At 37.2% G+C, this 27,671-nt stretch overlaps 1 protein-coding gene and 1 non-coding gene across 2 annotated transcripts; one reads left to right on the forward strand and one right to left on the reverse strand.

The window, feature by feature from the left end:
- Positions 1 to 673: 673 nt before the first annotated feature.
- On the reverse strand, positions 674 to 745 carry TRNAQ-CUG (transfer RNA glutamine (anticodon CUG)). Its single transcript has one exon. It is a non-coding gene; the product is annotated as a tRNA-Gln (tRNA).
- A 294-nt stretch (positions 746 to 1,039) lies between these two features.
- On the forward strand, positions 1,040 to 23,306 carry RAB11A (RAB11A, member RAS oncogene family). Its single transcript, XM_090270799.1, has 5 exons — positions 1,040 to 1,228; positions 10,317 to 10,512; positions 10,794 to 10,987; positions 11,851 to 11,931; positions 21,577 to 23,306. The coding sequence occupies exons 1-5, from the start codon at positions 1,189 to 1,191 to the stop codon at positions 21,714 to 21,716; spliced, it is 651 nt and encodes a 216-aa protein (XP_090126925.1). The 5' UTR covers positions 1,040 to 1,188; the 3' UTR covers positions 21,717 to 23,306.
- Positions 23,307 to 27,671: the final 4,365 nt, after the last annotated feature.

The raw sequence follows: 27,671 nt of genomic DNA on the forward strand, positions 1-27,671 counted from the left end.
TCATCTCATGGCACACATAACCTAATTACTAAAATTCTGCGGCATGCCAAAAAAATACATTTTTTGCCAATCTGACCAAAAAAATAGGTATAATTTTGATTCATTCACACTCCACAACGCTGTCGTGTTAGCTATAGGCATTTAAAAAATAATTGATAATCTAAGGGGAAAGACGTCAGTTTTCTTGACTAAATGGTCAGGTATATGTTTTAAAAGTTCTTGCAGCACACCAATTGAAAATTGCTGGCTTAAAGGATGAAAAATGCGGTTCAAGAAGTTCTTGATGAATCTTGATGAGGAGGGTGGGAAAATTCTCTGAATGACATCTGGAAATAAAGAGGAGAGAGTGAAAAGTGCCTGTCCTTGAATGAAGCTGGAGGTTGAAAATTCTAGCAAAAGAAATCAAGTTTCATCTAGGCATTTCAAATAAGGTTTAAGGACCCAGGTTAAACGGAGATGTGAAGAGGCTGCTTAGGAAACACCCAGGTGACAGAAAGTACAGGATTGAAGGGGTAAATTTGTGAGGTCTTTGTAGACAAAGGTTAAAATTTTATGATATTCCTTCCCTACTTAGTTCAAGGCCATACATACTGTAGTCGTTTGACAATCACATCGTGAATAAATAAAGAATTTAAATTGTTGGTTGGGAAAAGTGAGATTTTTTTAAAGACACAGGTTCCACCGAGATTTGAACTCGGATCGCTGGATTCAGAGTCCAGAGTGCTAACCATTACACCATGGAACCACCTCGCGTAAGTGCTCTTTTCGGCTGCCTAATTACTCCGCCCCCATCCACAGCCCATCACTGAGAAGCAGAGTTGGTTAGTTGCAGGATGGGGTGCGGGGAGTGAGGGAGAGGCCACTACGAATTTCCTGAGCGGTGCTAATAATGTGATGAGCTCGGATTCCAGAGCTGCTTCTCCTTTGAGCCTTTAGGAAGGGGTGAGACTTTGGAGACCCACGCGGTACTTCCTCAGACCGCCTTTCTGGCCTCGGGGGCGGAGGAGCCACCTCCCCGGAAGCACTTCCCCTTCGGGGCTGCAGTCCGCCGGAAGTGGCGTAGGTTAGGGAGGGGTTCTTCACCCGGTCTAGCAGCTGAAGCTCCGCGCTCAGGTTACCCCTGCAGCGACGCCCCCTGGTCCCACCGTTACCACTGCTGCTCCCGCCCCTTCACTCATCGGCCGCGCAATGGGCACCCGCGACGACGAGTACGACTACCTCTTCAAAGGTGAGGTCATGGGCTCCCTCACTCTCCTCCGAGTCCCGCTCGGGGGCCCGGGACACTCCCCGGGGCCCGTGTCGGGCTACCCCTGTGCTGAAATTGGTCTTCCTCTCTGTGTGGTCAGTACTGCGGTCTTCAGCTCAGCTCCTTTTCCTCCCCTCAAAAAGGCGGGGAGTCCTCGCCCTACACCGATCTCCTAGAGACCTCCCTGTAGGCCCTCAGAGCTCCTCACCAAGTGTCCTTACGGCAGACTGTCTTCTCCGATCATCTTCCTTCCCCGGGTTTTAGGGCCCCTTCGGAGGGGTCGCCCCTCCCACCATCTAGCTTTCGTAGTTGGCGCCCCCTCCCCCTCAGTATGCACCCGGTCGGGCTCACTCCCCTTCCTGTACCCCTTTGACCCGCCCTTCGTTTCGCTCCTCACCTGGCCTGGAGCAGACTACCTCTAGAAGTCTTTTTATCTGCTCCCCTTTCCCCTCAGGCGAGCCGCTCCGCTGAGTGCCCCCCCCCCGCCCCCCCAGCTCTGCTAGCCGTCTTCCATCCTGGGGCCAGGCCCTCATTAAAGTCTGAGCGGGCCGGTGGGATTGGAAGCTCTTTCTCTACTTTCCCCCCTAAGTAGTTTAGAGCTCTCGCAGGTCTTCTGAGCGACCCCGAGGGTGGGGGAGGGGGGTTAGGGCAAGAGGGATCGGCCGTGCCCCGCGCGCGCACTTGTCGCAGTGACCCGGCAGACTGATGTGATTTCCCACCTAGCCTTTTATCTCCTACTTTCCCCACCCAGCGGCCACCAGCCCGGGATAACTCTTGACTCAGCTCGAGAGCAGGGGTTGCGGATGGGTGGTGGCTGTTATCCTTGCCAGACCTGAAGGCCCAGTTCCTGAGCAGGAAAGGTTGTGCGCTGCACAAATACTAGCTCGCTTTATCACTGTGGACTGGTTGCTTCCTGCTGCAGCGCTGGGAGGATCCAGCCTTTCAGTGTTTTTAGAACAGGAAGGGAAGAGCCCTAGTGGGCTGCATACCTTTCCCAAAAGGTGGGGAGCGGGGAGAAATTATGTGCTCTTTGGTCAAATGAAATATCGCAAGACTGGGAAACATGTAGTGCCCTAGGACAAAACATATTGGAAGGTGGAGAGTGGATAGAAAGAATGCCTTATTGGTTAGTCCGGAAAGAATCCACAGAGATAAAGGGTCCAGTTTCCAATGAGAAGAGAGCCCAGTAAATGCTTTTTTTGTTCAGGAATGGGCTCTCACTCTGATGCTGTTTTCATTGCTCCTGAATTAGGAGGGCAGCCATCAGTGATGTGTTGAACAAAGATCATTACCAGGGAGGAAGAAGGCATTGCTATTAAAGATTTCCAGTTGGAGGGTGGAGTGTTTTTAGAAAAGAGTGGTAAGCATGGTGACAGTTTCTGACTTTGCCTTTGGGTGCTAAGAATGATTGACCAAATAAGGCAGGTCACATTTTTCTTTACTAATACTTGGCAAATCTGGGCATACTAGCTGATGATATACCCTTGTCACCACTTACTCCCCTGGGCCAGGATGTTCTGTTATACAGGGAGAATACCTTCATTATCCACCCCCACCCCCAATGAGGAAAGTCATTTCCGAGAAGAAGGTACTTAATGCATTTTACATATTGTTTGCTGAAGTCATCTGAGGTCAGGTGAAATTACTTAGTGAGACCTTGGAGACTGGGGTTTAACTATTAAAGGGATTTTTTTTTTTTTTAAGTGAGATGCAGTGGAAGTGGGCAGCTAACTATCTTTAGCTACCTTTGAAGTAATTTAGAACAAGATAGCAACTTTCAACCCTTTGGCACAAATAAATTAATTACTAAAATTCTGCAGCACACCAAAAAATATTTTCTGCCAATCTGACAAGAAAAAATAGGTATAATTTTGATTCATTCACACTGCTCAGCTGTTGTGTTGACTGTTGTCATTTTTTAATTTGACAGTCTAAGGGAAAAGAGGTCAGTGCTCATGAGTTAATAGTCAGGTATTGCATGTTTTAAAAATCCCTGTGGCACACTGGTTGAAAGTCACTCAGATAGACTGTCAGAGTATTTCTCCTGTTTGTTTTGGAACTTAAATATTGGTTATAGAAGCTATTTTTTTCACTAAGAATATTATCCTCAATTGGCTTAAGGAATTTTAAGATTAGAACATCCCACTAATAATAATGATTGAGAGCACAAGGCTTTGTAATCACACAGACTAATTCAAATCCTGACTCAGGTCTTAAATTTGCTTTGTGACCTTGAGAAAGTTAACTTTTTTGAGCTCTAGTTCCCTCATTTATATAAAAAAAATATGTACCTTGCAGGACTGTTGTGAAAATTAAGTGGGAGTGGTTGTAAAATTTTAGTTTTTGTGAGGACTCCATAAATGGTAATAATGTGAAAGAAGTTATTGTGATATTGTCAGACTTATTTATTTACTGACTGATCTCTCTCTCTCTCTCTCTCTGTCTCACTCCCCCCGCTCCTTTCCCCTCAACTTGTCGCTCCACTTGCTTATGCATTCATTGGTTATTGTATGTACCCTGACTGGGATCGAACCTGCAACCTTATAGGGACAGTGCTCTGACCATCTGAGCTACCTGGCCAGGGATGGAATGGTCCAAATGGGACTACAGTGTGGACAGAACAGGACAGTTACTCTACATTATGTAATTGTTCTTAAACATTAATCTTTAGTTTAACATTGAGACTTTTGGTGTTATTTTTATTTAAATAAATATTTATTTATTTTTAAAAAGTAGATTTTTTTCCCCCTTGCCAGTGTGGTTCAGTTGGTTGGAGTGCAGTCCAGTAAACCAAAGGGGTGTGGGTTCAATTCCTGGCTGGGTCACATGCCTGGGTTGCGGGTTTGGTCCTGGTTAGGGTGGATAGGAAAGGCAATCAATAGATGTTTCTCTCTCATATTGATGTTTATCTCCCTTCCTTCCCCTTTCTCTAAAATCAAGGAACATGTCCTCCGAGGAGGATCAAAACAAAACCTTGACTTTTTATTTTAAACACTTTTATTTTACAAGTATTTACCCACACACTGTGGTTAAGGCCCTGTGGGACACAATCAATCATAGTTCCTACTTACAGATGTTGTGGTAGACACCAAACCAGTCGGTTGCATTTTCTGAAAATACCTGGATACTTAGTCTACACCACTTTCTTTTTAATCTCATTGAAGATCAGTAGTAATTAACTATCAGCTGGTTGTCTGTGGAAATGATCATATGAATTTTGCTGTCTTGCATCTTGGTAGTTTTTCTTTCACAACTTTTGCTTGAGCAACTTAGATTCTGCTGAGTCTGGAAAAACATACCTAGACTTAAGCCTTATTTTAAATGCATTTTACTTTAAAGAGTCTATTGGAGATGTACTATGAATATATAGGGTGAGGCAAAAGTAGGTTTACAGTTGTTTGAATGGAAAATAATACAATAATTAATAAATGATAATACAAGAATAAACTGGCTTACTCACAACTGTAAACCTACTTTTGCCCCATTCTGTAGGTGAAAGAATAGAAAGATCTACATGTTTGTTTATAAAAACTAGTATGAAAATTATCAATTATTCCTTCAGGTAATAACTTATAGGTCTGATGTACTACGATTGATTGATTTATTGACTTATGTTTTTATTTTTTTTGAAGATTTTATTTATTTACTTTTAGACAGAGGGAAAGAGAGGGAGAAAGAGAGGGAGAGAAACATCAATGAGATTGAGTCTCACTCGCCCCCAACTGAGGACCTGGCTGGCAACCCAAGCATGTGCCCTGACTGGGAATCAAACCAGTGACCTGTCGGTTTGCAGTCCAGCACTAATCCACTGAGCCACACCAGCCAGGGCAAGTTTTAATCTAGTATATTAGTTTGCAAGGGAGTGTATAAAACTAAATGTGGTTGAATAGGTGCAAATTTTAATGAAATAACATAATATGTATATTGTTTTAATGGCATTTAGGAACCTAATATTTGATATATATTGAACCAAATTTAGTAAGAGGGGTTAGAGATGATACTTAAAATTCAGCAGATAAGGTTAACGAAATGGTAATAAATACTCTAAGGTTATTTTAGAAATGCTGTAGCTGTTTTCATATATAGATGCCGTTATTTATGTTTATATATTTTATATAGATGGCTATAATTATAAAATGTTCAAAGTTCTTTTTTCCTAACATACTAGTATGGAAAATAGAAAAGTCACTGCAAATTCCTTTCTTGAACTGTAGGATGTGATCATATAGTTTGTCATATTTAAAAAATACAATTAAATATTATCATCTTAATGAGAAACTGATTAGAAATTAAGTTTGTTTCCTTGGTTGGTTTTTTAAATTATAGCCAGTAAATTCTCTTCTGTAGCTTAGGTTATTTAATCTATTCTAGTTTGTTTATCTTTTTAGTGAGCCTAAATGTTTACTTCTTGGTTTGGTTTTTCATTTGACGACTGAATAGAAGCAGCTTTCCTTAGTGTGTCATTTCTCAGCATCATCTTGGCAACACTATTTCTTTTTCTTAAAGGTTAATGGGATAAGTTGCAGTCATGAGAAGATTTTCCTATTACTATTTAAAAAAAATTAATTTACTTATTTTTAGAAAGAGGGGAAGAGAGAGGGAGAGAAACACCAATCTGTGGTTGCCTCTCACGTGCCCTCAATTGGAGACCTGGCCCACAATCCAGGCATGTGCCCTGACTGGGAATCGAACCAGCGACCTTTTTGTTTGCAGGCCTGTGCTCAATCCACCGAGCCACACCAGCCAGGGCAACTTTTTTTCCTTTTTTTTTTTTTTTTTTGAATCCTCACCTGAGGATATGTTTTATTGACTTGAGAGAGAGAGAGAGAGAGAGATACAGAAAGAGAAATAGATGAGAGAGAGACATATGGATCAGTTGCCTCCTGTATGCACCCTGATTGGAAATCAAACCTGTAACCTTTTCCTGCACAGGATGATCAACTGAGCCACCTAGGCAGGGTGCAGCACCATTCTTAACCGTTATCTTATGTTTAATTTAAGATATACCCCTTTAACAAGTTGCTAGTCTTAATTCTGGCAATCTTGCCTATGTCTGGTTGAAGTAACTGTTTATATTGTATAAAGCATTCATGAGTCTTGAATTATTTTCTGCTAAAGGTGCTATTTTTTATAATGTTAAAATTAATTGGTTATATTGAAGAGAAAAAAAATGCCCTCACTAACTTACTTTATGATGGCTTAAAGATTGAGGATGAGGAGACAGTGAAGATAATTACTAGTGAAAGTGGAGCTCAAAAGGCAAGAAACCAAAAACTTGAAAGGGTTAGAGTTTTTGTGGGAGGGAGAAGGTATTATTTTATTTTCTAAAGGCATTGTCATGCTAGATGTCTTGCTCTTTGGCTCCTGAACTATTACTGATATCTGAGTGCCTATGAATAGAAACTTCAGTTTTTTTCTTCTTTCCTATTCCTGCTTCAAGTGAGGCTCTTATACCTCAGTGCTAGTGTGGCACTAGAAATGATTCAAAGGCTATTTCCTCAGCAGAACGTTCATTCATTCTCTTGCACTACGAGGCAGTAGTAAGTATCCTGTTAAGATGGTTAGATTCTATTACTGAAAACTGGGATTTGACCTCACGTTCAGAGTAGTGGACCTTGGAAACTGACACATCAACCAACTTTTCTATAAAATTGGAAGTAGATAATAAGGTCTGTCCAGAAAAACTCCAATCATTGTTAATAGAAGGAGAACAGTTAGTGCAACATCGGTGTAACCTGGCAGCCAAGGAGAGTGCACTGGAATGCAATGCACATGTGTGAAAAATGATGACATCACTGTACTAGTCAGTGGGGGTAGTAAATGCCGTTGAGTGAGCATGTGTACTGTGTGAGTAGAGCAATGAATTAGCATCACATTTTATGTTAAGCTTGAATACTCCTCTGTAGAAACTATTCAGATGGTTCAGAAGGCCACAACTATGGGCAACTGGTGACTGGCAGCGTCATCACGACAACGTGGCTGCTTATGCATCCACATCCCATGCAGTTTTTTGTCAAAACATCAAATCACCTAGGTGATTCAGCCCCTCTACAGCCCAGATTTGGGGTTCGGTGACTTCTGGCTTTTCCAAAATTAAAATCACCTTCAAAAGGGAACAGAGTTCAGACCTTCGATGAAATTCAGGAAAACACAACAGAGCAGATGATGGCAAGTGGGAGAACTGTGTGAGGTCCCAAGGTGCCTACTTTGAAGGGGACTGAGGCGTCATTGTCCTATGTACAATGTTTCTTGTATCTTCTTCAATAAATGACTGTTTTTTATATTATATGGCTGGATACCTTCTGGACAGACCTAGTATTCTTTTTGTATATTACTTTTATAACCTAAATATATTCTTCCTTGGTATCTAAGTTAAAACATTTATTATAATATCTGTGTTTGCCATGATACCTCTAATTGACTAGATAGCCAGAAATAACTACTCATTGTGCTGCATGGAATCACTGCTCCCCGGATGAAACCTTGCTGAATCAGCTGACAGAGGAAACCAGAAAGAAACACATTGATAATATACTCCCTCTCAGACTGTCCAGAGGCCAGCTTAAATCCGCTCTTGTGGCAAGGAAGGAATGCATAATAGATTCTCTTTGCCCTCTAAGCAGAATGCAGTGAACTCTCAGTTTTACCTCCCTCCCCACTCCCCCTTTTCCCCAAATCCCAATTTCTTTACTAAGGCATGGTCTTAATTCTTTGGTGTTACTCTTACATATTTGATTTTCTAGTCCTGGTGTCTATATCAATTAACTAGTAAGAAGTAAGAAGAAGCATTAGTAGTTCACAGTAGGAATATGTACAATATTTTCTGAAATACCTATAAAATTTTTACAAAGAAAAAATGTGTTACCAAGCTCAGATCCTATAAACTGGTGAACTCATTTAATTTTTTAAATTTAGATAGACATGATTTAAAATAAGTTAACTACCAATTTCCCCATTGTTTTTCAAATTTATTTTAAAGAATAACAATTATCTTTATTTTGTCCCATATAACCAATTTTGTTTGTCATCTTTGCCAGTATTTTCATGAAGCCAGTTATTCCTTAGTGCTTTATAAATCTTTGTTTACTTGAAACATATAACCTGTTTAGACACCTGTAATTTACAGTAAGTCAGAGTCTTTTTCATGAACCTATCTAGAGATATATTTGCAAATAAATGCATTAGAGTAAAACAGTGACTGTTTATAAATGACCAAATTTAAAATGACATGCTTATAGATTTGATTAAAATGCAATTGATAAAGAACTTTGCTTCTTTGTACAATATATTTCAATATGACGATTTCTTGATAAGTAATAATTACTATGAAATGACATAAATGAACAATATGAAGCCCAAATTTTTAGATTTAACATAGAATCTTAATATATATAAAGGCCAACCAGTATGCAAGGTTTTAAAACACTGTACAGGACTTATTGGAAGTGTGTGTTGAGCATTGGAAACAATTCTTATATTCCCAATGTGTGAGTTACAAATACCCAGAGTACCACTGCTTGATGTCCCCATAGGGAACCATAACTCGTGGCTTGTTTTGTGTCATTGACAGGACACCTGTTACCCTTGAGAGCTTCCTGTTTCAACTTGATTCTGAATCTTTGCAAGTTCTTCCATGGGGCAGGTTGAAATTTCAGTTGTTGGCTGTGAAGATGGGTGAGGAGGAGGCTGTCTGCAGAGTCTGGAGAGACAGAGAAGGATTAGTCCTCTCTCCAAACCTCAGGGACAGGGTTAGGGGGTTACCCTAGGTTGAGCTTCCGCTGCCTGCTATTCCCCAAGTCACAAGTCTCAGGAGGCCAGAGGAGAGGGAGAAATAGAGGAAATAGAGAAATGTCCCCGTTCAGGCCACCAAAATGGTAGGGTGGCTGGTGACGTGAGCTGTGAAGAAATTCATAAAGAGAAGAAAGTGTAGAGAATAAAGATTTTATTCACTCTCCAAGAAAGGCAAAGGGGCATGGTGTGGAGAGATACACCAACCTGAAATTCTTAAGTTTAGTATTGCCTTGGGTGAAAAAGAATCCTCATGTATTTAGTTAGTAAATAAACTGCCTTCTAATAGTAATTATAGGAAATAAATTCATCTAATCATAAACTGTCTTAAGGCCCTGGCTGGGCAGCTCAGTTGGTTAGTATTGCCCCCAGTACTCCAAGGATGTGGATTTGCTCTCCAGTCCAGGCACATATAAGAAGCAACCAATGAGTGCATAAATAAGTGGAATAGCAGATCAGTGTCCCACCTCTCCTCTCTCTTGCTCTCTCTCTCTCTCCTTCTCTCCTTTCTTCCCTCACCCGTCTTTCTAATATCAATTTTAAAAAGTTTTTAAAAAATTCATAAAATAGTAAGTGAGAGTATATGTTTGCTGATGGCTCTGAATTACTAGCTTTCTAGGGCCCCTGTAAAACTTAGTGGGTGGAGTGTTTGTTTTTGGAGGGGTCTCTAGGTTCCTACCACTCTGAGAAATGCATCTATTAAAGGGTCATTGTAATTTCTGTGATCTGGGTGACAGTTTATAAACCTGATTGATGCCTCATATTTTAAATATGTTTCATTCTGCCTAGGTGTAAGTCCTAAGATCAGACCCAGTCTTTGATGAGACTAAGTAGAACACAGTATTCATTTTTTTTTCTCTTTCCACCACCCACTAACATCCTTTGTTGTTTTCATGTCAGATACAAGTTAATATCACAGATTGTTCATTTGATTTATGATTTATTTTTCAAGGTATTACCTCCTAAGGCAGCGATTTTCTACCTTTTTCATCTCATGGCACATAAATTAATTACTAAAATTATGCAGCATACCAAAAAATAGTATTTTGCTGATCCAGCACCAAAAAAATAGTTATAATTTTGAATCACTCGCACCAGACAGCTATTGTTATGTTGTTAATTTTTTAATTTGACAATCTAAGGGAAAAGAGGTTAGTGCTCCTGCCTAAGTAGTCAGGTATTGCATGTTTTAAAAATTCTTGTGGCACATTGCTTGAAAATCACTGTTCTAAAGTAGTGTGTTTGTCTCATTCAACTGACATAAAGTTCTTTGTCTTTTCAGTTGTCCTTATCGGAGATTCTGGTGTTGGAAAGAGTAATCTCCTGTCTCGATTTACTCGAAATGAGTTTAATCTTGAAAGCAAGAGCACCATTGGAGTGGAGTTTGCAACAAGAAGCATCCAGGTTGATGGGAAAACAATAAAGGCACAGATATGGGATACGGCTGGGCAAGAGCGATATCGAGCTATAACATCAGCGTAAGTCTCAACACTTTTTAGGTTCCGTGAAATAGGCTGCCCTCAAGTGAATTAGCTGACTTTTGGTATTGGAAAAGTTACTGGTTTTTTCCTCCCGTTTCAGAAATCCAGTATTAGGATTTTGAAATTTACTTATAAATGTGTTTTTAAATATATAACATACACACACACACACATATGTATGTGTGTGTGTGTGTATAAATATGTATATTTAGTTCTTCCTGGCATTCCCTCCAGTTTTGTGGTTGTCTTTTAATAGTTACATACATTTCTGTTTTCAGATACTATCGTGGAGCTGTAGGTGCCTTATTGGTTTATGACATTGCTAAACATCTCACATATGAAAACGTAGAGCGATGGCTGAAAGAACTGAGAGATCATGCTGATAGTAACATTGTTATCATGCTTGTGGGCAATAAGAGTGATCTGCGTCATCTCAGGGCAGTTCCTACAGATGAAGCAAGAGCTTTTGCAGGTTAGTGATATAGATTTCATGTTACTACAGTGATTCTGTTTTTCTTACTGTTGTATCTTGCAGTTTTGATAACTCTTCCAGTGTAGATAATCCGTTACGGTAATTTCGGAAAGGTAAACATGAATGTAGAATGCTCAGCAAGGATTGTTTTGAAAGTGTGTGATGGCTGTAGGGGGCTCTTTTGCTTAATTTTGAGTCATTAAAACACTGTAGTATTTTGAATTTTTGCTGCTAAAAATTGAACATAAGTACCGTTGTCTTTTCTTTCCCGGGAAAGGGTAGCTGAAATAGTCCTATAACCAAAAGGCATTTGCTGCTGAGGAGTTAAAACTTTTTTAGCTTTGTAGGGGGTCCACCTATCTTTTGCCACTGCTCTGGAGGGGCATCCTGCCAGAAGGCAACATTGTCTTGGCTAGTGAATGTTGTGACTCTCCACTAGTGACTGTGCCATTGTCTATGACAGTTCTTTAGTTTTCCAGGCAAGAAGCTTTATTTCAAATAATATAGTTACGGAATTCTACGAATCACGTTTACTCATTCTTGTTCATACCATAGCTGTGTGGTTGAAGGGATAGTAAGGGATGGAAGTAGATGGGTAGTTGATAAGTTTAATACATTTTGAGTAGTGTTATTCATTCTGGTGATAGTATTTAGATATAATAAATATTTAATGATCCAATAAAAAGTTTTATGGTTACTTTTTATCTACTAAAGTGTAAGCAAAATGGTATCCTTGTTGTTTAAGAAGTTGGAGAGGTTTTAGGATTAAGAAAGGTCTTTTATTTTTACCTTTGAAGGCTTGGGTATATGACATTCCTTGTATCAAAATTTGACAAAACCGAAGTTTTTGTGTCTCCCTACAGAAAAGAATGGTTTGTCATTCATTGAGACGTCAGCTCTAGACTCTACAAATGTAGAAGCTGCTTTTCAGACAATTCTGACAGGTAAGACTTGTATTTTCAGATTATACCAGTAGGATGTAAAAGTTTTAGGGAAGTTTGTTTGTTTATAGAGCAAGGGAGGGAGGGGGATGGAGAGAGAGGGGAGAGAGAGAAACATTGATTTGTTGTTCCACTTATTTATGCATTCGCTGGTTGATTCTTGTACATGCCCTGAACAGGGATCGAACCCACAACCTTGGGGTATTGGGACAATGCTCTAACCAACTGACTTACCTGGCCAGGACCTAGGGAGGTAATTTAAACAAATTAATTGGGAAAACAAACTAGCACATTATCTAAGAATCACTGTCATTTGAGAACTACTATAGCAAGAGCTATAAAATTAGTTAGGGCCGTTGCTTGCTGAGCTTGAATCATCCTAAATCATCCGGTTTATAGTTGGAGAAATACTTTAAAATTATTTATTCACTTCTATTATTACCTCAACCCATGCAGTCTATAATTCATATAATTCATGGTTACAAGCACAAAGTAATGTTTAAATATACTTTCGAAGATAAATACTGAAATCCCAGCTATGGAAAGACTTACTGAAATTCAGTAAGGTAAAGACATTCTAGGTTCTGATGTGTTAAAGAAGCAGCTAGGGAAAAATATGCTCTTAAAAAAAAAAAAAAAAGTAAAATTGTTCCATGATAATATGGTAGAAGAAGCAGGATGTCACCTGTGTAGCAAATCAGCCAGTGGTTGCATGTAGAAAAATGTAACTTTAGTATACTGTAGTGGGACAGGAACACAGTTCATGCTGTTTTGGAATGTGGATGTGCATACCAAGTCAGCCTCCGGGATAAGAAGGCATTTTACTTGTGTTGATTCAGAATTACCCTGACTTTGTTTGAAAAACCAATTTTAATCAAAATATTAGATAGGTTGTTTTAGGTATTTTAAAATTGCATGTTACTTTTGAGAACTTACTAGTCTTACCACATAGTATAATCTTGTTCTCAAAAGTCCATATGGAGAAATGGTTAAATAAATGAGTTTCTAATTATAATGTTTCATGATTTTAATTTATTCTTTGTGTGTTTATATTAGAGGTTAAACAGATTTTAACACTAAATGTTGTCTTTTATTTTACTGTAAAAATGTAGGGAATAAGCCTAAGCCTAGGATTTAAGAGTATGGACTTGGAAGCCTGACTTGGGTTCTAGTCCTGGCTCCTCCACTTATTAGTTCTCTAATCTTATGTAAGTTACTAACCTTTTTAGGCCTTAAATTTTTTGTCTGTTAAATTTAAATGTTTTGTGGAGTTCTGTTATTTTCTTTTCGGAGAGGTTCTGTATTTATAATAAAAACCTACAGTATGATTTGACTCAACTGTATGTTGTGACCTCAAGGTTTTTGTCTCTATAACCCACAGAAAAGCATTGTCAGCCACTGAGACATCTACTCTAGACTCCAAAAGGAGTACATGAATTTGTGCATGTAAAATACATGGCTATCCCTGGTACATAGTGAACATTTGATAAATTAGTAGCTAAATAGCAGGTAAGGCAGGAAAAATATCTAATTAAAAAGAAACTAAATATTGGTAATTTGCATACCTATTTTATTAGAATTCTTTCCTGTTATCAGAAAAATTGTAACTGATGAGTAACTGGTACTGGGGTTGGATAAATAGTCTTTGGAACATAGTAACTTTAATTTAGAATCTTCTCTGTGTCAGTTTCATTGCAGAGCCTTTCAAGCAGGCAAGATTTGATTAAATATGCAGTATGTCTACAAATCCTACCTTTTTTTCTTTTTCTTTATAGCCACTTGTGTGGATTTTGTTAAGTCAATATGTAGAGTACTAAATTTAGACCCAGGAGTGGTAGGCTTTTACTTTTTATCACTTTGCTTCCACCCCCTGTGTAACTGAGATCACTGAATCTTCCTGGTCCTCTGATTCATAGTGTCTTAGAGAGTAAAAGTCATCTTGATAGTGTGAGTCTCTTAAGGCCTCTAAAAATGTCACTTCCAAAACTTTATTTAGTGAATTCTTTTTGTTGTGATATTTTTTATGTCCCATCATATCTCTATTATAATTCTAGCCCATTTATTCTGTTCTCAATTTCTACGCCATTTATTCAGACATTAAGTGAAGGTGAGACTAAGTCTTCCACCTGCTGTTTGACTGTTGTATGCATCATTTGTAACATTGAATTTAGGATGTACTCAACTTTCAACTAAAAAATAAACAGTGACATATACTTAAAATTGAGCTGTTTTGTCCTTAAAGATGAAGAACATCTGATTTTCTTAAAATTCACTCTAGATTAAACTTTTGTTATCGCTTGACTAATGTTGCTTGAAAACAAAGAAGACTTGAACTTCACTTACTGCCACTTTTCCTCTTCATATTCACTATTTCCTCAGCTTCCTGCATGAATGTCAGTGTTAATCTGTGGGATCAGAGATCACTGCATATGGCAGCAGACATCTGTGCTGTTGTGCAAGTGTTGGGATGTTTGTTCTAAACTTTCTTTTTCTTTCCTTCTTTTTTTTACCAGTGGAAGAATTAGTGCATTGAAAAACACAGGAAAGAGAAAAATACTCTCATTAGGCTTAATTCACCTTGAGTGTTAACAATGTAAAGGGAGCATTTACATTGTATTTTGATGTTGCTGTGAGAAAAAATAGCTTTTTAATTTTTAAGATGCAAAATTATGTATTATGAATTTTATCTTACATTACAACTCCAAAGTTAATTGTGTTGCTTGTTTTAGAATAGAGCCATGGCATTTTTGACATTCATGAATATTTTTCTTTTTTAATTTTTTAAAGTATATTTAATTTTATATTTTTATTTTTTTAATTTAAAATTTTATTTATAATCTACTCCCTTAATTTTTTTAAAAGTATTTTTTTTATTATGTTGTTACAGTAGCCCCAATTTCTTTTCCCTTTGCTTCCCTCCGCTTAGTATCCTCCTTCCCTCCAGCAATCCCGTCCACCTTAGTTCATACAATGGGTCGTGCATATAAGTTCTTTGGCTTCACCCATTCCTATATTATTCTTAACTTCCCACTGTCTTATTTTGTACCTACCAGTTATGCTTCTTAATCCCTGCACCATTTCCCCATTTCTCCCCTTTGCCCCTCCCTGCTGATAACCCTCCAAATTATCCCCATACCTATGATTCTGCTCCTATTCTGGTTGTTTGCTTTGTTTTTGTTTTTATTTTTTAGATTCTGTAGTTGATAGTTGTGAGTTTGCTGTCATTTTCATGTCCACAGTTTTAACCTTCTTTCTCTAAACAAGTCCCTGTAACATTTCATATAATATTGGCTTGGTGAGAATGAAGTCCTTTAGCTTTACCTTATCTGGGAAGCACTTTATCTGCCCTTCCATTCTAAATAATAGCCTTGCTGGATAGAGTAATCTTGGTTGTAGGTCCTTGCTTTTCATCACTTTAAATACCTCATGCCAGTACCTTCTTGACTGCAAAGTTTCTTTTGAGAATTCAGCTGATAGTCTTATAGGAACCTCTTTTGTAGGTAACTCTACTTTTGCTGCTTTTAAGATTCTCTCTTTATCTTTCACCTTTGGCATTTTACTTATGATGTGTCTTGGTGTGGTGCTCTTTGGGTCCAACTTGTTTGGGACTCTCTCTCTATGTATGTCTATTTCCTTTGCCATTTTTGGGAAGTTTTTCTTCATTATTTTTCACATAAGTTTTCAATTTCTTCTTCTTCTGTCTTCCCTATGATTCAGATGTTGACACATTTAAAGTTGTCCAGAGGTTCCTACGCTTCTCCTTGTTTTTTTTCAATTCTTGTTTCCTCATTCTGTACTGGCTGACTGTATTTCTTCCTTATGGTTCAAATCATTGATTTGAACCCTGAGTTCTTTCCCTTCAACATTGGTTTTGTGTGGATTTTCCTTCATTTCACTTAGTTTAGCCGTCACTTCTTCCCTTATGCGTTCGCTGTACGTAAGCATATCTATCAAGCCTTTGAGCATCTTTATCACCAATGTTTTGAACTCTATTATCTGTTAGGTTGGCTATCTCCTTGTCACTTAGTTCTCCCACTGGAACTTTGATCTCTCCCCTCTTTTGGACCATACTTCTCTGTCTCCTCAACTTGACAGGCTCCTGTGTATGCCCCTGTGTCTTAGGTAGAGCTGTTGCACCTGTTACTTTGTAAGGGGCAGAGCTTTAGGTATTCGTCAGTACAGGGCAACTCGTTTCACCACGTTGTGGCGCTGTATGTGGGGGAGGGGTCAGAGATGAGCAATGCTCCTTGCTCAGCATGCACCCTTTTCCAGGCACTTCTCCCACTTCAGTATGGGACTGGCGGCCCTCTAGCTGTTGCCCTGATTGTTGTTCCCAGAGTTGGTGGGTCTGCAGACGTTCTAGGACCGTGGGTGCCCCTTAAACAAGCGGATTCTGCTGAGAGACTGGCAATTTCTTCTTCCACCTGAACCCCCACTGGTTTTCACAGTGAGAAGCAATGAGGCTTTATTTTCCTTAGCGCTGAAGCCATGTACTGTGCAGTCTGGTCTGGTGCTGGCAGCGCTCCCCAGGTGTCCCTCCCTACTTTTTAAAACATGTGACTGTGCTTTATATAGACCGCCGCTGCTGCTACCACTACCACTTCACTGCTTTCTCTCCTCCCTGGCTCTGCCCCTCCTACCTGTCTGGATGAGTATTTCTTCTTTATATCTTTGTTTGTTGGACTTGTATGCAGCTCAATTTTCTGGAACTTCGGATTGTCTCTAGTTTTGAGGTAGTTGTATTTCTTCTTAGTTGTAGAGGGAAACGTAGCATGTCTACCTATGCCTCCATCTTTGTCAGAAGTCTGATATTCATGAATTTGACAGTAATTCCATGACATAATTCTGTTGATGGTATTTTTTAGAGGTAATTAGCTAGTACATAAGTGAGCCTGATTAGATTGCCTAGCCTCTGCTTTACAGTGTAGTTTTGTTTTCTTTCATCCTCAGATTCATTAAGGAATGTTATAAAATCCATACTTTCCATAGTCAATATTATTTATTTCTCTTTGAATTTTGACAATTACTGCCTTAAAGGAAAGTTATAATAATAGCAGGAAGAATTTGAAAATATCCTTCACCCATATTTTCCAAAAGTTGATATTTTACCATATCTGCTTTATTCTTTTTTCTACTTCTCTAAATATGTACATAGTTCTGCACCATTTAAAATGATAAACATGTTGCCCTTTATACCTTAGCACTTTTTTTGTGTGTATTTCCTAAAAATAAGGACATTTTCTTTCATAAGCATAGTACAATCCTCAAAGTCAGAGACTAGCTCTAAACATTAGTATCTAACTACAGACCTTATTCAGAAATTGCCAGTTGTTCCTATTTTTAGCAAAATAAAGACTGGAACCAAACCACATGTTGTATTAAGCTGTTTTATCTCTTTAGTTTCCACTAATCTGGAACAGTTTGTCAGTCTTCTGTTTATTGAAACTTTTTGAAGGTACAGGTCAGTTATTTTGTAATGTATCTCAATTTTGGTTTTTGTCTACTGTTTCCTCATAATTATATTCAGTTTATGTATTTTCATCAGGAATTTCACAAATGTGTGCTCAGTGCATATCAGGAGGCTCATGATACTGGTTTGTTTTATTCATTACTGGTGATGATGACTTTGATAACTTGGTTAAGGTGATATCTGCCAGGTTTCTCCATGATAAGTCCAAGCCATCTTTTTAGTATAAAGACTAAATCCTTTTGTGGTTGAAAGAATTTTAATTCACTTATCTGCAGTTTTATTTTTCTCAGTTTTACTTACCTGCAGTCAACTGTGGTCCAAAAATATTAAGTTCCAGAAGTAAACAATCCATAAGTTCTAAACTGTGCCATTTTGAGTTGTGTGATGAAATTTCGTGGTCCCCACTCCATCCTGCCCAGGACATCAGTCATTTCTTTGTCCTGCATTTCCTGCTGTGTGCGCTAGCCTGCCTGTGCCTTACTCTTGGTTAGGAGATGACTTTATAGCAGTGCTTGCGTTCAGGTAACCCTCATCCGTGGTTTTAGGCATCCACTAGGGGGGTTTGACTGTGTCCCCTGCAGAATCTCTTAAATTAGTGTGGTAGCTTTGTTCTTGGCATGTGGCAACTTTTAAATACTTGTCCGTATATCAAATGGGAGCATTTTTTGACCTTTGAGAAATTTACATGGTGGGCAGTGGGTTTGAAGAAGATCTAAAAATTTCTGACCTAGGCTGTAGTAGTGGAATAACTCAGAACTCTTCCATTTTCACAATTTTTGGAGGAACTGAAGAATTTTAGGTCTTTCTGTTTCCCAATTAGGAACAGTGGCATTTAATTTCCTTAGAATTTACTTTTCAACTTGATCCGTACTTCCATTAGAGTAGAAATAGGTGTGTCTTCTTAAATTTAACTTTTATCTGGTTGTATTTAAAGCTATCTTATATTAATGTGTTACTTCATATTTAGATCTATAAGAGATTCTTATATAAGAACAATAAAGTAGAATTCCTTTTCTTTCTAACTTACCTGTTCTTTGGACACCTTAAAAAGGGACTGCATAGGATTGGTATATCATATACATTTAGCTCTAAAGGAGAACATGCCCTTGAAAAATATTTGCATCTGGTTTTAGCAAGTTACTAGTCCTGTTCCCTTCCCCAACTTAAATAATCTTTTCTAATCATGTATGAGCTAGAAAGGTACTTGCATCCTATTTTCTTATCAAAGTTCCCTCTTTTTTTAGTGACATATCTAGTCTCAAGAGACATTAAGTAAATCAGCTGTGTAGCCTCTTGGTGCCCATTGTGCCTGAAAGAAAAATTTTCTCATAATTGTCTGATTAATACTTTCCTATTTATTTATTACCTTTTAAAATTATCTTTATTAGCAGACTTCTTGGTGACTGCAGCACATGTAGCAGTAAGCCATTTCTACAATTGTAGGCAGTTATACAACACTGCTCAAATTTCTTGCTTTGTAATGAGATCTCTTTAATTATTTAACTTTCTATGTTCTTGGAGAGTTCTTCCTTTTCCTCCCTATCAGTATTTGCTTTTCATATAAGAACCTGTAAAAAATTTTTTTGTTTTGGTTCCCCTAACATAATGTTTAATACAACTTGTAGAGAAGTTGAAATTTATAGAGGGTCACATTTAACCATTTGCACCTGAAAAAAGAAGAGCTAGCTATCCAGTTTGGAATTAGAGAGAAAACATAAAGAATGAAGAATGAATGGTAGTTTTTCAGTAAGTTGATGACTGTGTTTATTCCTTAGCCACTAGCCTGATTGAATGACTGTCTTTCTCTACCCTTGACACACTCCAGCCCCATCCCTTTTCAGTGAAAATAATCTAAGTGAAGACTCCATAGCCTTCGTTGGTCTTGTTTTTTAAAATTCTAGGTAATAGTCTTTCTTTATTGTAATCTTTTTTCTCTTAATGCTTTTTAAGCTTTGAGCCACTGTGAACCTTCTCAAATGGAAACTTTAGAACCACTCCTTCTCCCTCCATCAGTAGCTGTCAGTGTTTCTTTAGTTTACATATTTAGTTGACTAGAAGTACAGTTTGCTGTTCAGCTTTAGGGAAATTAGTTTTTAATTTGGAGAAAGTGTATTAAATCAGTTTGTGTATTTCTTTTCCTTTAACTTTTCATTATGGAAAGTTTCCAACATACTAAAGGTAGGATAGGACAGTGAACTCCCATGTAGCTGTCAGCCATCAGCTCATGGCCAGGCTTTCCACCACCTAATCCCTCTGCCATTATTGAAACAAATTCAGGGTTTCACATCACTTCATTTGTAAACATCTCATGATGTATATCTGAAAGAGTAAGACTTAAACCCATAACAACAAAACCACTTAAAAATTGGCAGTAACTTCTAATTGTCATTTATTATTCAAACAATATTAAAATTTTTTTCACTTCAAATTTGAATCCAAGTGATGTTTATATTGCAGTTGGTTGACATGTTCTTGGAGCATTTTGAAAACATGATTTTACTTTCTTTTACCCTATAAATTTATTTTTTAAATTTCCAAGTATTACAGAAATAATAGTGAACACCCTATACCCTTCATCTAGAATCAGCTCATCACATTTAGTTTATTTCTACATATCTATATATACTTTTCTTCTCTCCTTCACTCGATATTTGGAAAGTAAATTGTAGACATTGTAGAACTTTGCAGCTAAATACTTAAGCATCTTCTCTCCTAAGGACAAGACATTCTCCTGAATAATCACAATACCCTATCATATCCAAGAAATTTATGTGTATACTGTATTATATAATGTGCAGTTCACATTCAGTTTTTCCCACATGTACTAGTAATGTCCTTCTAGAGAGTTGGTTTTTACATTTTAAATCTAGGATCTGCTCAGTTGCATTGATGGAATTGTCATATATGTGTGGTATCAAATAGAGTAGCCACTGGTAACGGGTTGTTACTGAGTACTTGAAATACAGCTAGTGAACTGAGGAATTCGATTTTAAATTTTATTTAGTTAATTCAGATAGGTGGCTACTGTACTGGACAGCACAGATGTAGAATATTTATCCCCACTTTAAAAATTTATTTTATGAGAACTTTTTTGAAGAGTTTTTGGAGGGTTGTCTTGTAGAGTGTCCCTCAATCTGAATATATCTAGTTGTTCCTCATGATAAACTCATTTTATACATTTTTGGCAGAAATACGTAAGTGTCTTTTGTGAGAATACATTGTATCCTTCATAGTACGTCATAATAGGAGACATGTCAATTTGTCCCGTTTATAGAATTCACTTAGCTTTTGAGGATATTTGGGGTGGGGGGAACACTGGGAGAACAAAAATAAATAAGATATATAATCTAGTCAGAGGGAACTACTCTTAGGCAATACAGTATAAGACCAAATAAAATGTGTTAAAGATACTTGCTGTAGAGAATTTAGTAATGTTTATTCATGCGGTTAGTTACTTATCAAATCCCTACTATCTGCTATATTATGGAAATACACAGCAATGAATAAGGTAGACACGGTTTTGTTTCTTCAGAGTTTACATTTTGTGGAAGGAGTAGACACTAAACAATTAGTTTTGAAAAGTCATATAAAATCTTAAGTTGCCTGTTTTGAATAATTACTTAATTACAGTTTAACTTTAGTTCAGGAGGTACTGATAAACATCTTTCCCTCCTTTTCCAAGAGTCCTTTGAGATTTTGGAATGTTATGAAGTTGGGCTTCTCCCTATATAGCCAAGAAAAATACCTTAATGTGCCTGATGGTGCAAATTTATTTTTACTTTTCAGTGGCACAATGTCAGTGTATGTAGGGTTTTTTTGTTTGTTGGGTTTTTTTTGTTTGTTTGTTTTGGTAAGGGTATATGAAAATGGTCTCATGGTTTAATTTAGATCAAAGTCCATAAACTATGAAATCTCTTTAAACAAAGATTTATTAATTGGTGAATCTGTCCCTCTGAAATGGAAAACCTTTGTTTCTCTTCTTAACCTAAGGGGAATTATTAAAGTAATGGGTTGACTAATCACAGGCTGTTTCAAAGTAAAACTTAAATTTATGATTCTGTGTTCACTTTATTTGCAGTTTTTCATGCAAATGTACTTTCTACCTCTGTGTATCCTTTATGTCAGCTATTGATGGGTCTGTTCAGCATTGATGTTTCTTTTCTTCTTTTTCCACCCAGAGATATACCGCATTGTTTCCCAGAAGCAAATGTCAGACAGACGTGAAAATGACATGTCTCCAAGCAACAATGTGGTTCCTATTCATGTTCCACCAACCACTGAAAATAAGCCAAAGGTGCAGTGCTGTCAGAACATATAAGGCGTTTCTCTTCTCCCTTAGAAGGCTGTGTATAGTCCATTTCCCAGGTCTGAGATTTAAATATATTTGTAATTCTTGTGGTCACTTTTGTGTTTTATTACTTCCTTATACTTAACAAATGTTCCATGTTTTAAGTCTTTTGATTTTAGCTTTATAAAATTATCTGTTTGTCCCGAATGACTGCAGCTTTTTTTCATGCTATGGCTTCACTAGCCTTAGTTTAATAAACTGAATGTTTGGATTCCTTAATTATTGTTTACTTTTCATCATGGAAACCTGTCACTGTAGGACATAATAGAACTTGATCACTTGAAGCTCAAACCTGTTGGTCTTGATCAAATCAAATTAAGAAGACTCTAGAAATAAGCAATCATTTTGCCACAGAGCAGCTTATAATTCATACACTCTTCTCTCAGTGCAGTGTATATTTCCACAAATCTAATAATTGCCCTGTAAACATAGCAGGATTTTGAGAGCTTGAAAATTTTTCATTATTCTGGAAGTCACTTTCTAAAATGCCTTAATAGGATTATGTAGTTCAGTAATTTTTGTTTTTAATTTTTGTAAGCATCAAAATTGATTTGAGAGGACCCTTGTTTTCTGGACAAGAATTAATAAACACAAAAGACTGTATCGTGGTTTCAGTTGTGGTGTGGATATGGGCTCTGTGTTAAATGGTGCTGCCTGGCAGGCTGGGACCTGGACAGACTGGTGGAATTCCATCTGAGGTGCCTCCGTTGTAATGATCAGGCAGCCTGAGTTCAATGATGTCATTTAATTTATCTAATTTCCCAGCAGTAGATATTGTGGCATTTTATTGCTCAGGCAGTAACTGGTTTAATGCTCTTAGTATCAAATTGTGAAGTGTTAATTTTGTCTCAAAATCTTCCATTAATTAAAATGTAACCTAGTTTTATCACCATATTCATCAACAGGCATGAATAATTATTTTAACGATGCTGATTTTTGAGTTTTGCGGTATATTATGGAATATAGTCCAGTTAAATATCTGGTTTCAGTATGTTAAAAGAATAAGTGAGAGCTTAATTTCTGCTCAAGTGGTATCACTTAAAGGCATGTATTCTTTTAGTACTTAAGATGAAATAGTACTTTGAGTTTAAATAGAATGCATTTAGGCGATTATACAGACTTTCCGCTACATTACTGAAATCAATGGAGCAACTAGTTTCTCATTCAGAAATGTGCACACTAATATTTAGTTTTACTTTCTTGTGGATAATATTAAGCATTTATTCTGCAGTGTTCTGAAAGTTGTGTCAACTGAAGTGATACTATTCAGGGTGGTGGAATATCCCCAAAATATATGTGTGTGTGGGATTGCTCAGATTACTATGTTTCATAGTTAATCTCCTGTCTTTTGCGATGCTCATGATGTGTGGGGTGCACTGAAGGCATTGCTGTGGTCGGTCATTTTGGTTTTCTTATACATTTTAGTGTATTGGTATGAAGATTATTATCTATTTGTAAATCACTACTTTGTATTCTATGCATGCTCTGTAACTTTTTTTTTTTTTAGTTACTGATTTGGAATATATTTACATTCTAATAAACAGTTATAGGGAGACTGTTCTTTATGTTGTCAGATTACATTTTCCCTTTGCTTTGGATATAGCCATGGAGTATTTGATTCTGATGAATGAGAACATATATATAGGTCCTTTCATTACAGAGTAAACATTGAATTGGAGGCACCATTGTGTGAATTCAGCTTTGATTTTAGACACATAGTTCAATGATGCTTTTCTTGGAAAAAGTACTACCAAAAATGTAAGCGAAGTAATTACTCTCTGTATTTTCATACATACATAACCATGTCACTAAACCTAAGAGCAGGCCCCATCACCACTTATTTTACTGAAAATTGGTAGTAGTCAGTTTTTCACAAAATTATTTAAGAGGAGAAACTAGATCGTGAATTGAAAATGATAGAGTAACTGAAGTTTTATCAAGTATAGACTTAATGTTGCCTTGGGGATGGTTGGATCTTGGGAGCAGTCCAGGAAACCGGAAGTAATAGAAAATGGCTTTGATTGCATTTCAACAGGTGTCTTCATTCTGAATATTATCTCAGGAGACAAACTATCTCAAGTAAGAAACATTAAATTTGTGAAAACATGACAATTTAGGGCTCAAGGCAGTTTAGTAGAAGTATTTTGCTGTTTGACCTTGTTTTTCATTTAACTTTGATTTCTTAAAAAAATTGTTATATTCTGAAAAGTTGGTTAGCCATCTTGACTTGGTAAGCTTATATGTAAATGTTCTCACGGGCTGTCTGATACCTCTCTAATAGTAGTTACTACTCTGTAGGTGTAAGTTTTCTAATTTAGCCATTGTATTGTGGATGCTAAATTCTAAGAAGGAGTTCTAGTTCATGACTTAATCCAGAGGTCTTCTAAGTTCTGGATGGTTTTGCAGAAAGTTGAACTTCTTAAGGATTTGGATTGCCCATAAAGCTAGTCATACTTATTTTATCACTGGGAAAATTAACATTTTAATTTTTGTCTTTATTGATTTGTATTTACAAAATACAGATGCACTCAGTGGTTTGAGTAATTGTTGATAGTCTCTTCCATCTACCTTAAAGAGACAAATGTACTACTTAAACAATCTGACCAGTACCAGAAGTAGAATAATTCAAGGGCTGGGTGGATGATTAAAACTTTTTCCAAATCTGTTAGGTTTCAGTTCACATAGCTCTTTTAAAAGAGGAGAAAATAGAGGTTGTTTTGATGTTTCACATGCATCAAAAGCCTGAGAAAAATTTCAAAACAAAATATCAATTTTGTATAAGGACGGTGCATGATATCCATGCCCTGTGTGAGGAAAAGAGAACAAAGACCGTGAAAGGATCCCCTCCCACCATGTCATTAAAGGGTTGGCATAACATGCTAGTGCTGAAGACAAGAGGGCTATTTCTTTTCCTTCTGGTTGGGGCTTTGCTGGTGCCATACCCTTTTTCTGGAATTTGACAGGTCACCTTTTCCACTACCTATACAATGTGCCAAATAAATGAGTTGTCATTCTAAAGTTTTAAAGAATAGTTTGTGTTTCCCCAGACTGTAGGAGGCTGATGGAAACAATAAAGCAATACAAAGTACTGTTGTCGTTGGAGAACCATTAGTCTGAGAGATCATTTTAATTGAAGTATTCATTTCCCTGAAAATTGAATCAGAAGATAAAGACTATTTAAAAGGAACTTGATGCTAGGTAGACAGTAGAAAATATGCAAACTCTGTGAGTTAAAAGAAGTGGCAGGTGTAATAGATCACTGGACTGGGTGGCAAAGAAAGGGATTCTAGTCACAGCTCTTCTAGTCATTTTATCTTTGAGCCTCACCTTCCAGTTAATGAGGGGACCAGATTACATAATTTCTGGAGGGCATCCCAGCTCTAATTCAGTAATTCTGTGAATGAACCCTTTTGCAAGCCAAATTATTATTCATTCTAACTTCAATTTAAATTTAATAGCTAAGTAAAAATCAAGAGTATATTTTGCATGATGATTTTGGTTTTATCATCACAACTTGATTAGAATGTTATCTTTATTTCCATAATAACTCCATTAAATAGGATGAAAGCTTTCAGCACAGTTGCAAAATGTCAGTATCACAGTATGATATGCATCAAAGTACCATGTGCACCAAGAGGGGAGGAGCACTTGATTGGCTGCTATGTCAACTAAATTGGGAAGTGCTTGGTTTTCTTTTTGCTTTTGCTATTAAAATTACTGGCTTTTAATATATACTTTAAAATATATTCATATCTGGGAGAGAACTTTTAAAAACATACTGTGTTTGATTTTTTTATCTCTAATTGGAATCTACTATCAATATAATTGGATTGAAGGTAGATCAATCCACAGAGCTAGCTATCCAGTAGAACCAATGATTAAATCCAAGAATATAGGTTGATGTGTATGCACATGACATTAATGGCATTATTTGGCTATTAGTGTGGTAATCTAATTACTAGTAGTCTTAAATATTTGAATTCAATTGTTTAACATTATTAAGCATAGAATTGATAGGTCCTGGCACAAATGTCATGTATAATGGCTGTTAACTGCTCTGTTACCAGTACTAGTGATGGTAGTGAAAATTAGTAGGTAACAGGATTCCTTTCCTTTGTTTAAGTCAGTGGAACTTATTAACCCTACCTCATATGCAAAATCTTCGATCTTATTTTCCCCATCCCCATAGTAAGTGTACTACTGCTTTTAGCACCCATTCCCCTACTGAAAACTTCCAGTCTCTCAGCATACCATCTTCTCAGATCTCTCTAGGAAGTGGTATGGTTCCTTATCCTTATCTTTAAGAAGTTGCTGATTATTGCACTAGCCTCTATGCTGAAGCATTTCATCATATGGGCCTAAGAAGATATTATAGAAGGTCATGCCTGAAACAGGACAGTCTGGGAAGCCCTGGGAAGCAACAGTTTCTGTAAGGCTATCTTTGATATGAAAGCAGTTCTGGAGGAGGATGTTAGGATCCTCAGATACTGATCTTGGTTTGCATTTAAGTGGATGCCTAAATAACAGTACTTTGTAAGATTTCAGGTCCCCATGTTTTCTCTTACACAAGGCTTTGGAGGACCACCATCTGCTGGGCCAAACAATGACTTGGGAGGTAGAAACTTAATGAGGAGGGACTTTGGTAACTCTAGCTACAGACCAGAGCTTCCACCTTCTGTGGGTTGGGATTGCACCACTGCTCAGAGTCTTTCTAGCTTTGCAAGTCAGGGTAGAAAATTATAATCAGCACTCCACTAACTACCGGGACCTTCCATTTAGTCTTGCCCTTTGTAATTACTGCATTGTAAGATCCACAAGGACAGGGAATTTACTTTGTTCATATTTACATTCCTACTATCTATCCCACCTACAACCTCATGTCCATCTAAAAGAGTGAAGGGGCTCCCCTTAGGTTTCATTTTAGTTTAGCTTGGGAAGCTATAGTCTGACAATTATCATTCAGGTTAAAAAATTTATTAAAAGTTATAATGTAAGTAATATATAATTATTATACAAAATTATAAATGGTAGTATAATAAATCCCTTTGTTTCCATCTATCCCTTCTAAGAAAGATTTTCCATCTCTTTTGCCGTATACTGGTTAAAGGGGCCTATCTTCCCTCTGGTTAGATGAATGGGTAACAGAATGTATCATTGAATGTTCTGTATTGAATACACAACCTGCAGCCCTTGCTTATCATTTGTGGTGTCAGGTAGTATTCTGAACCTCATAAGACATAAACTATTATTCTCAGTAAATACCCTTAGCCTTGTAACTCATCATGTCTAATCTTTCACTAAGATGTCAAGCTCTAGCCCTTGAGAGTTGTCTGTTAGGAGGAGGGTCTTTTCTGAACAAATCTTAATCTCTAACTAGCAAAAATGTATTCTTAGTTAAACATTTTAATTAAATGGACTAACTTTTGAGTATCACATAAGCCTTGTGAACTGACAAGTTGAAATGTTTTAATTTGACAAGTATGTACAAACCTGTGAAAGTCTGAAGGTGAAATTTTAAACCTAACACTATGGAATACATTTAGTAAGCTAAATGTATTTTAGAATCCGTATTTTATAACAAATTAATCCTGCTTCTTTACTACTTAGTTCATATGGTTATGTCTTAAAAGGTCCTAAAACAGATGCACCCAGAGCACTGTACTGGGCGATAACTCCTACTAGTAGAAAGCTATTCATTGCTATTATGCAAATTAAGTGACCCTTATCCTTGCCTTTATTCCATTCCATAGAACCACCTTTGTACCTCTGGAACTGAGCACAAGCTATAATAATTGCTTTTGAGTTCAGATCTTTGTGAAAGCAGAGAAATTCTCTATTTGAGTATACTGATGCTTATGAACTATTTCAATAACTTTTGAACATTACTTAAGATGTAGCTTCCATTCATTACTTTAAAGGAAGAAA

The sequence above is a fragment of the Furipterus horrens genome, unplaced genomic scaffold, assembly GCF_987537825.1.
Source record: "Furipterus horrens unplaced genomic scaffold, mFurHor1.1.pri manual_scaffold_3, whole genome shotgun sequence".
Lineage (NCBI taxonomy): Eukaryota > Metazoa > Chordata > Mammalia > Chiroptera > Furipteridae > Furipterus > Furipterus horrens.

Excerpts from the sequence above, each read along its gene's own strand:
- RAB11A (XM_090270799.1), top strand. The coding sequence starts at position 1,189 with ATGGGCACCCGCGACGACGAGTACGACTACCTCTTCAAAG. Across the intron at positions 1,229-10,316 it reads GTACGACTACCTCTTCAAAG|TTGTCCTTATCGGAGATTCT; the intron begins GTGAGGTCATGG and ends TTGTCTTTTCAG. Across the intron at positions 10,988-11,850 it reads TGAAGCAAGAGCTTTTGCAG|AAAAGAATGGTTTGTCATTC; the intron begins GTTAGTGATATA and ends GTCTCCCTACAG.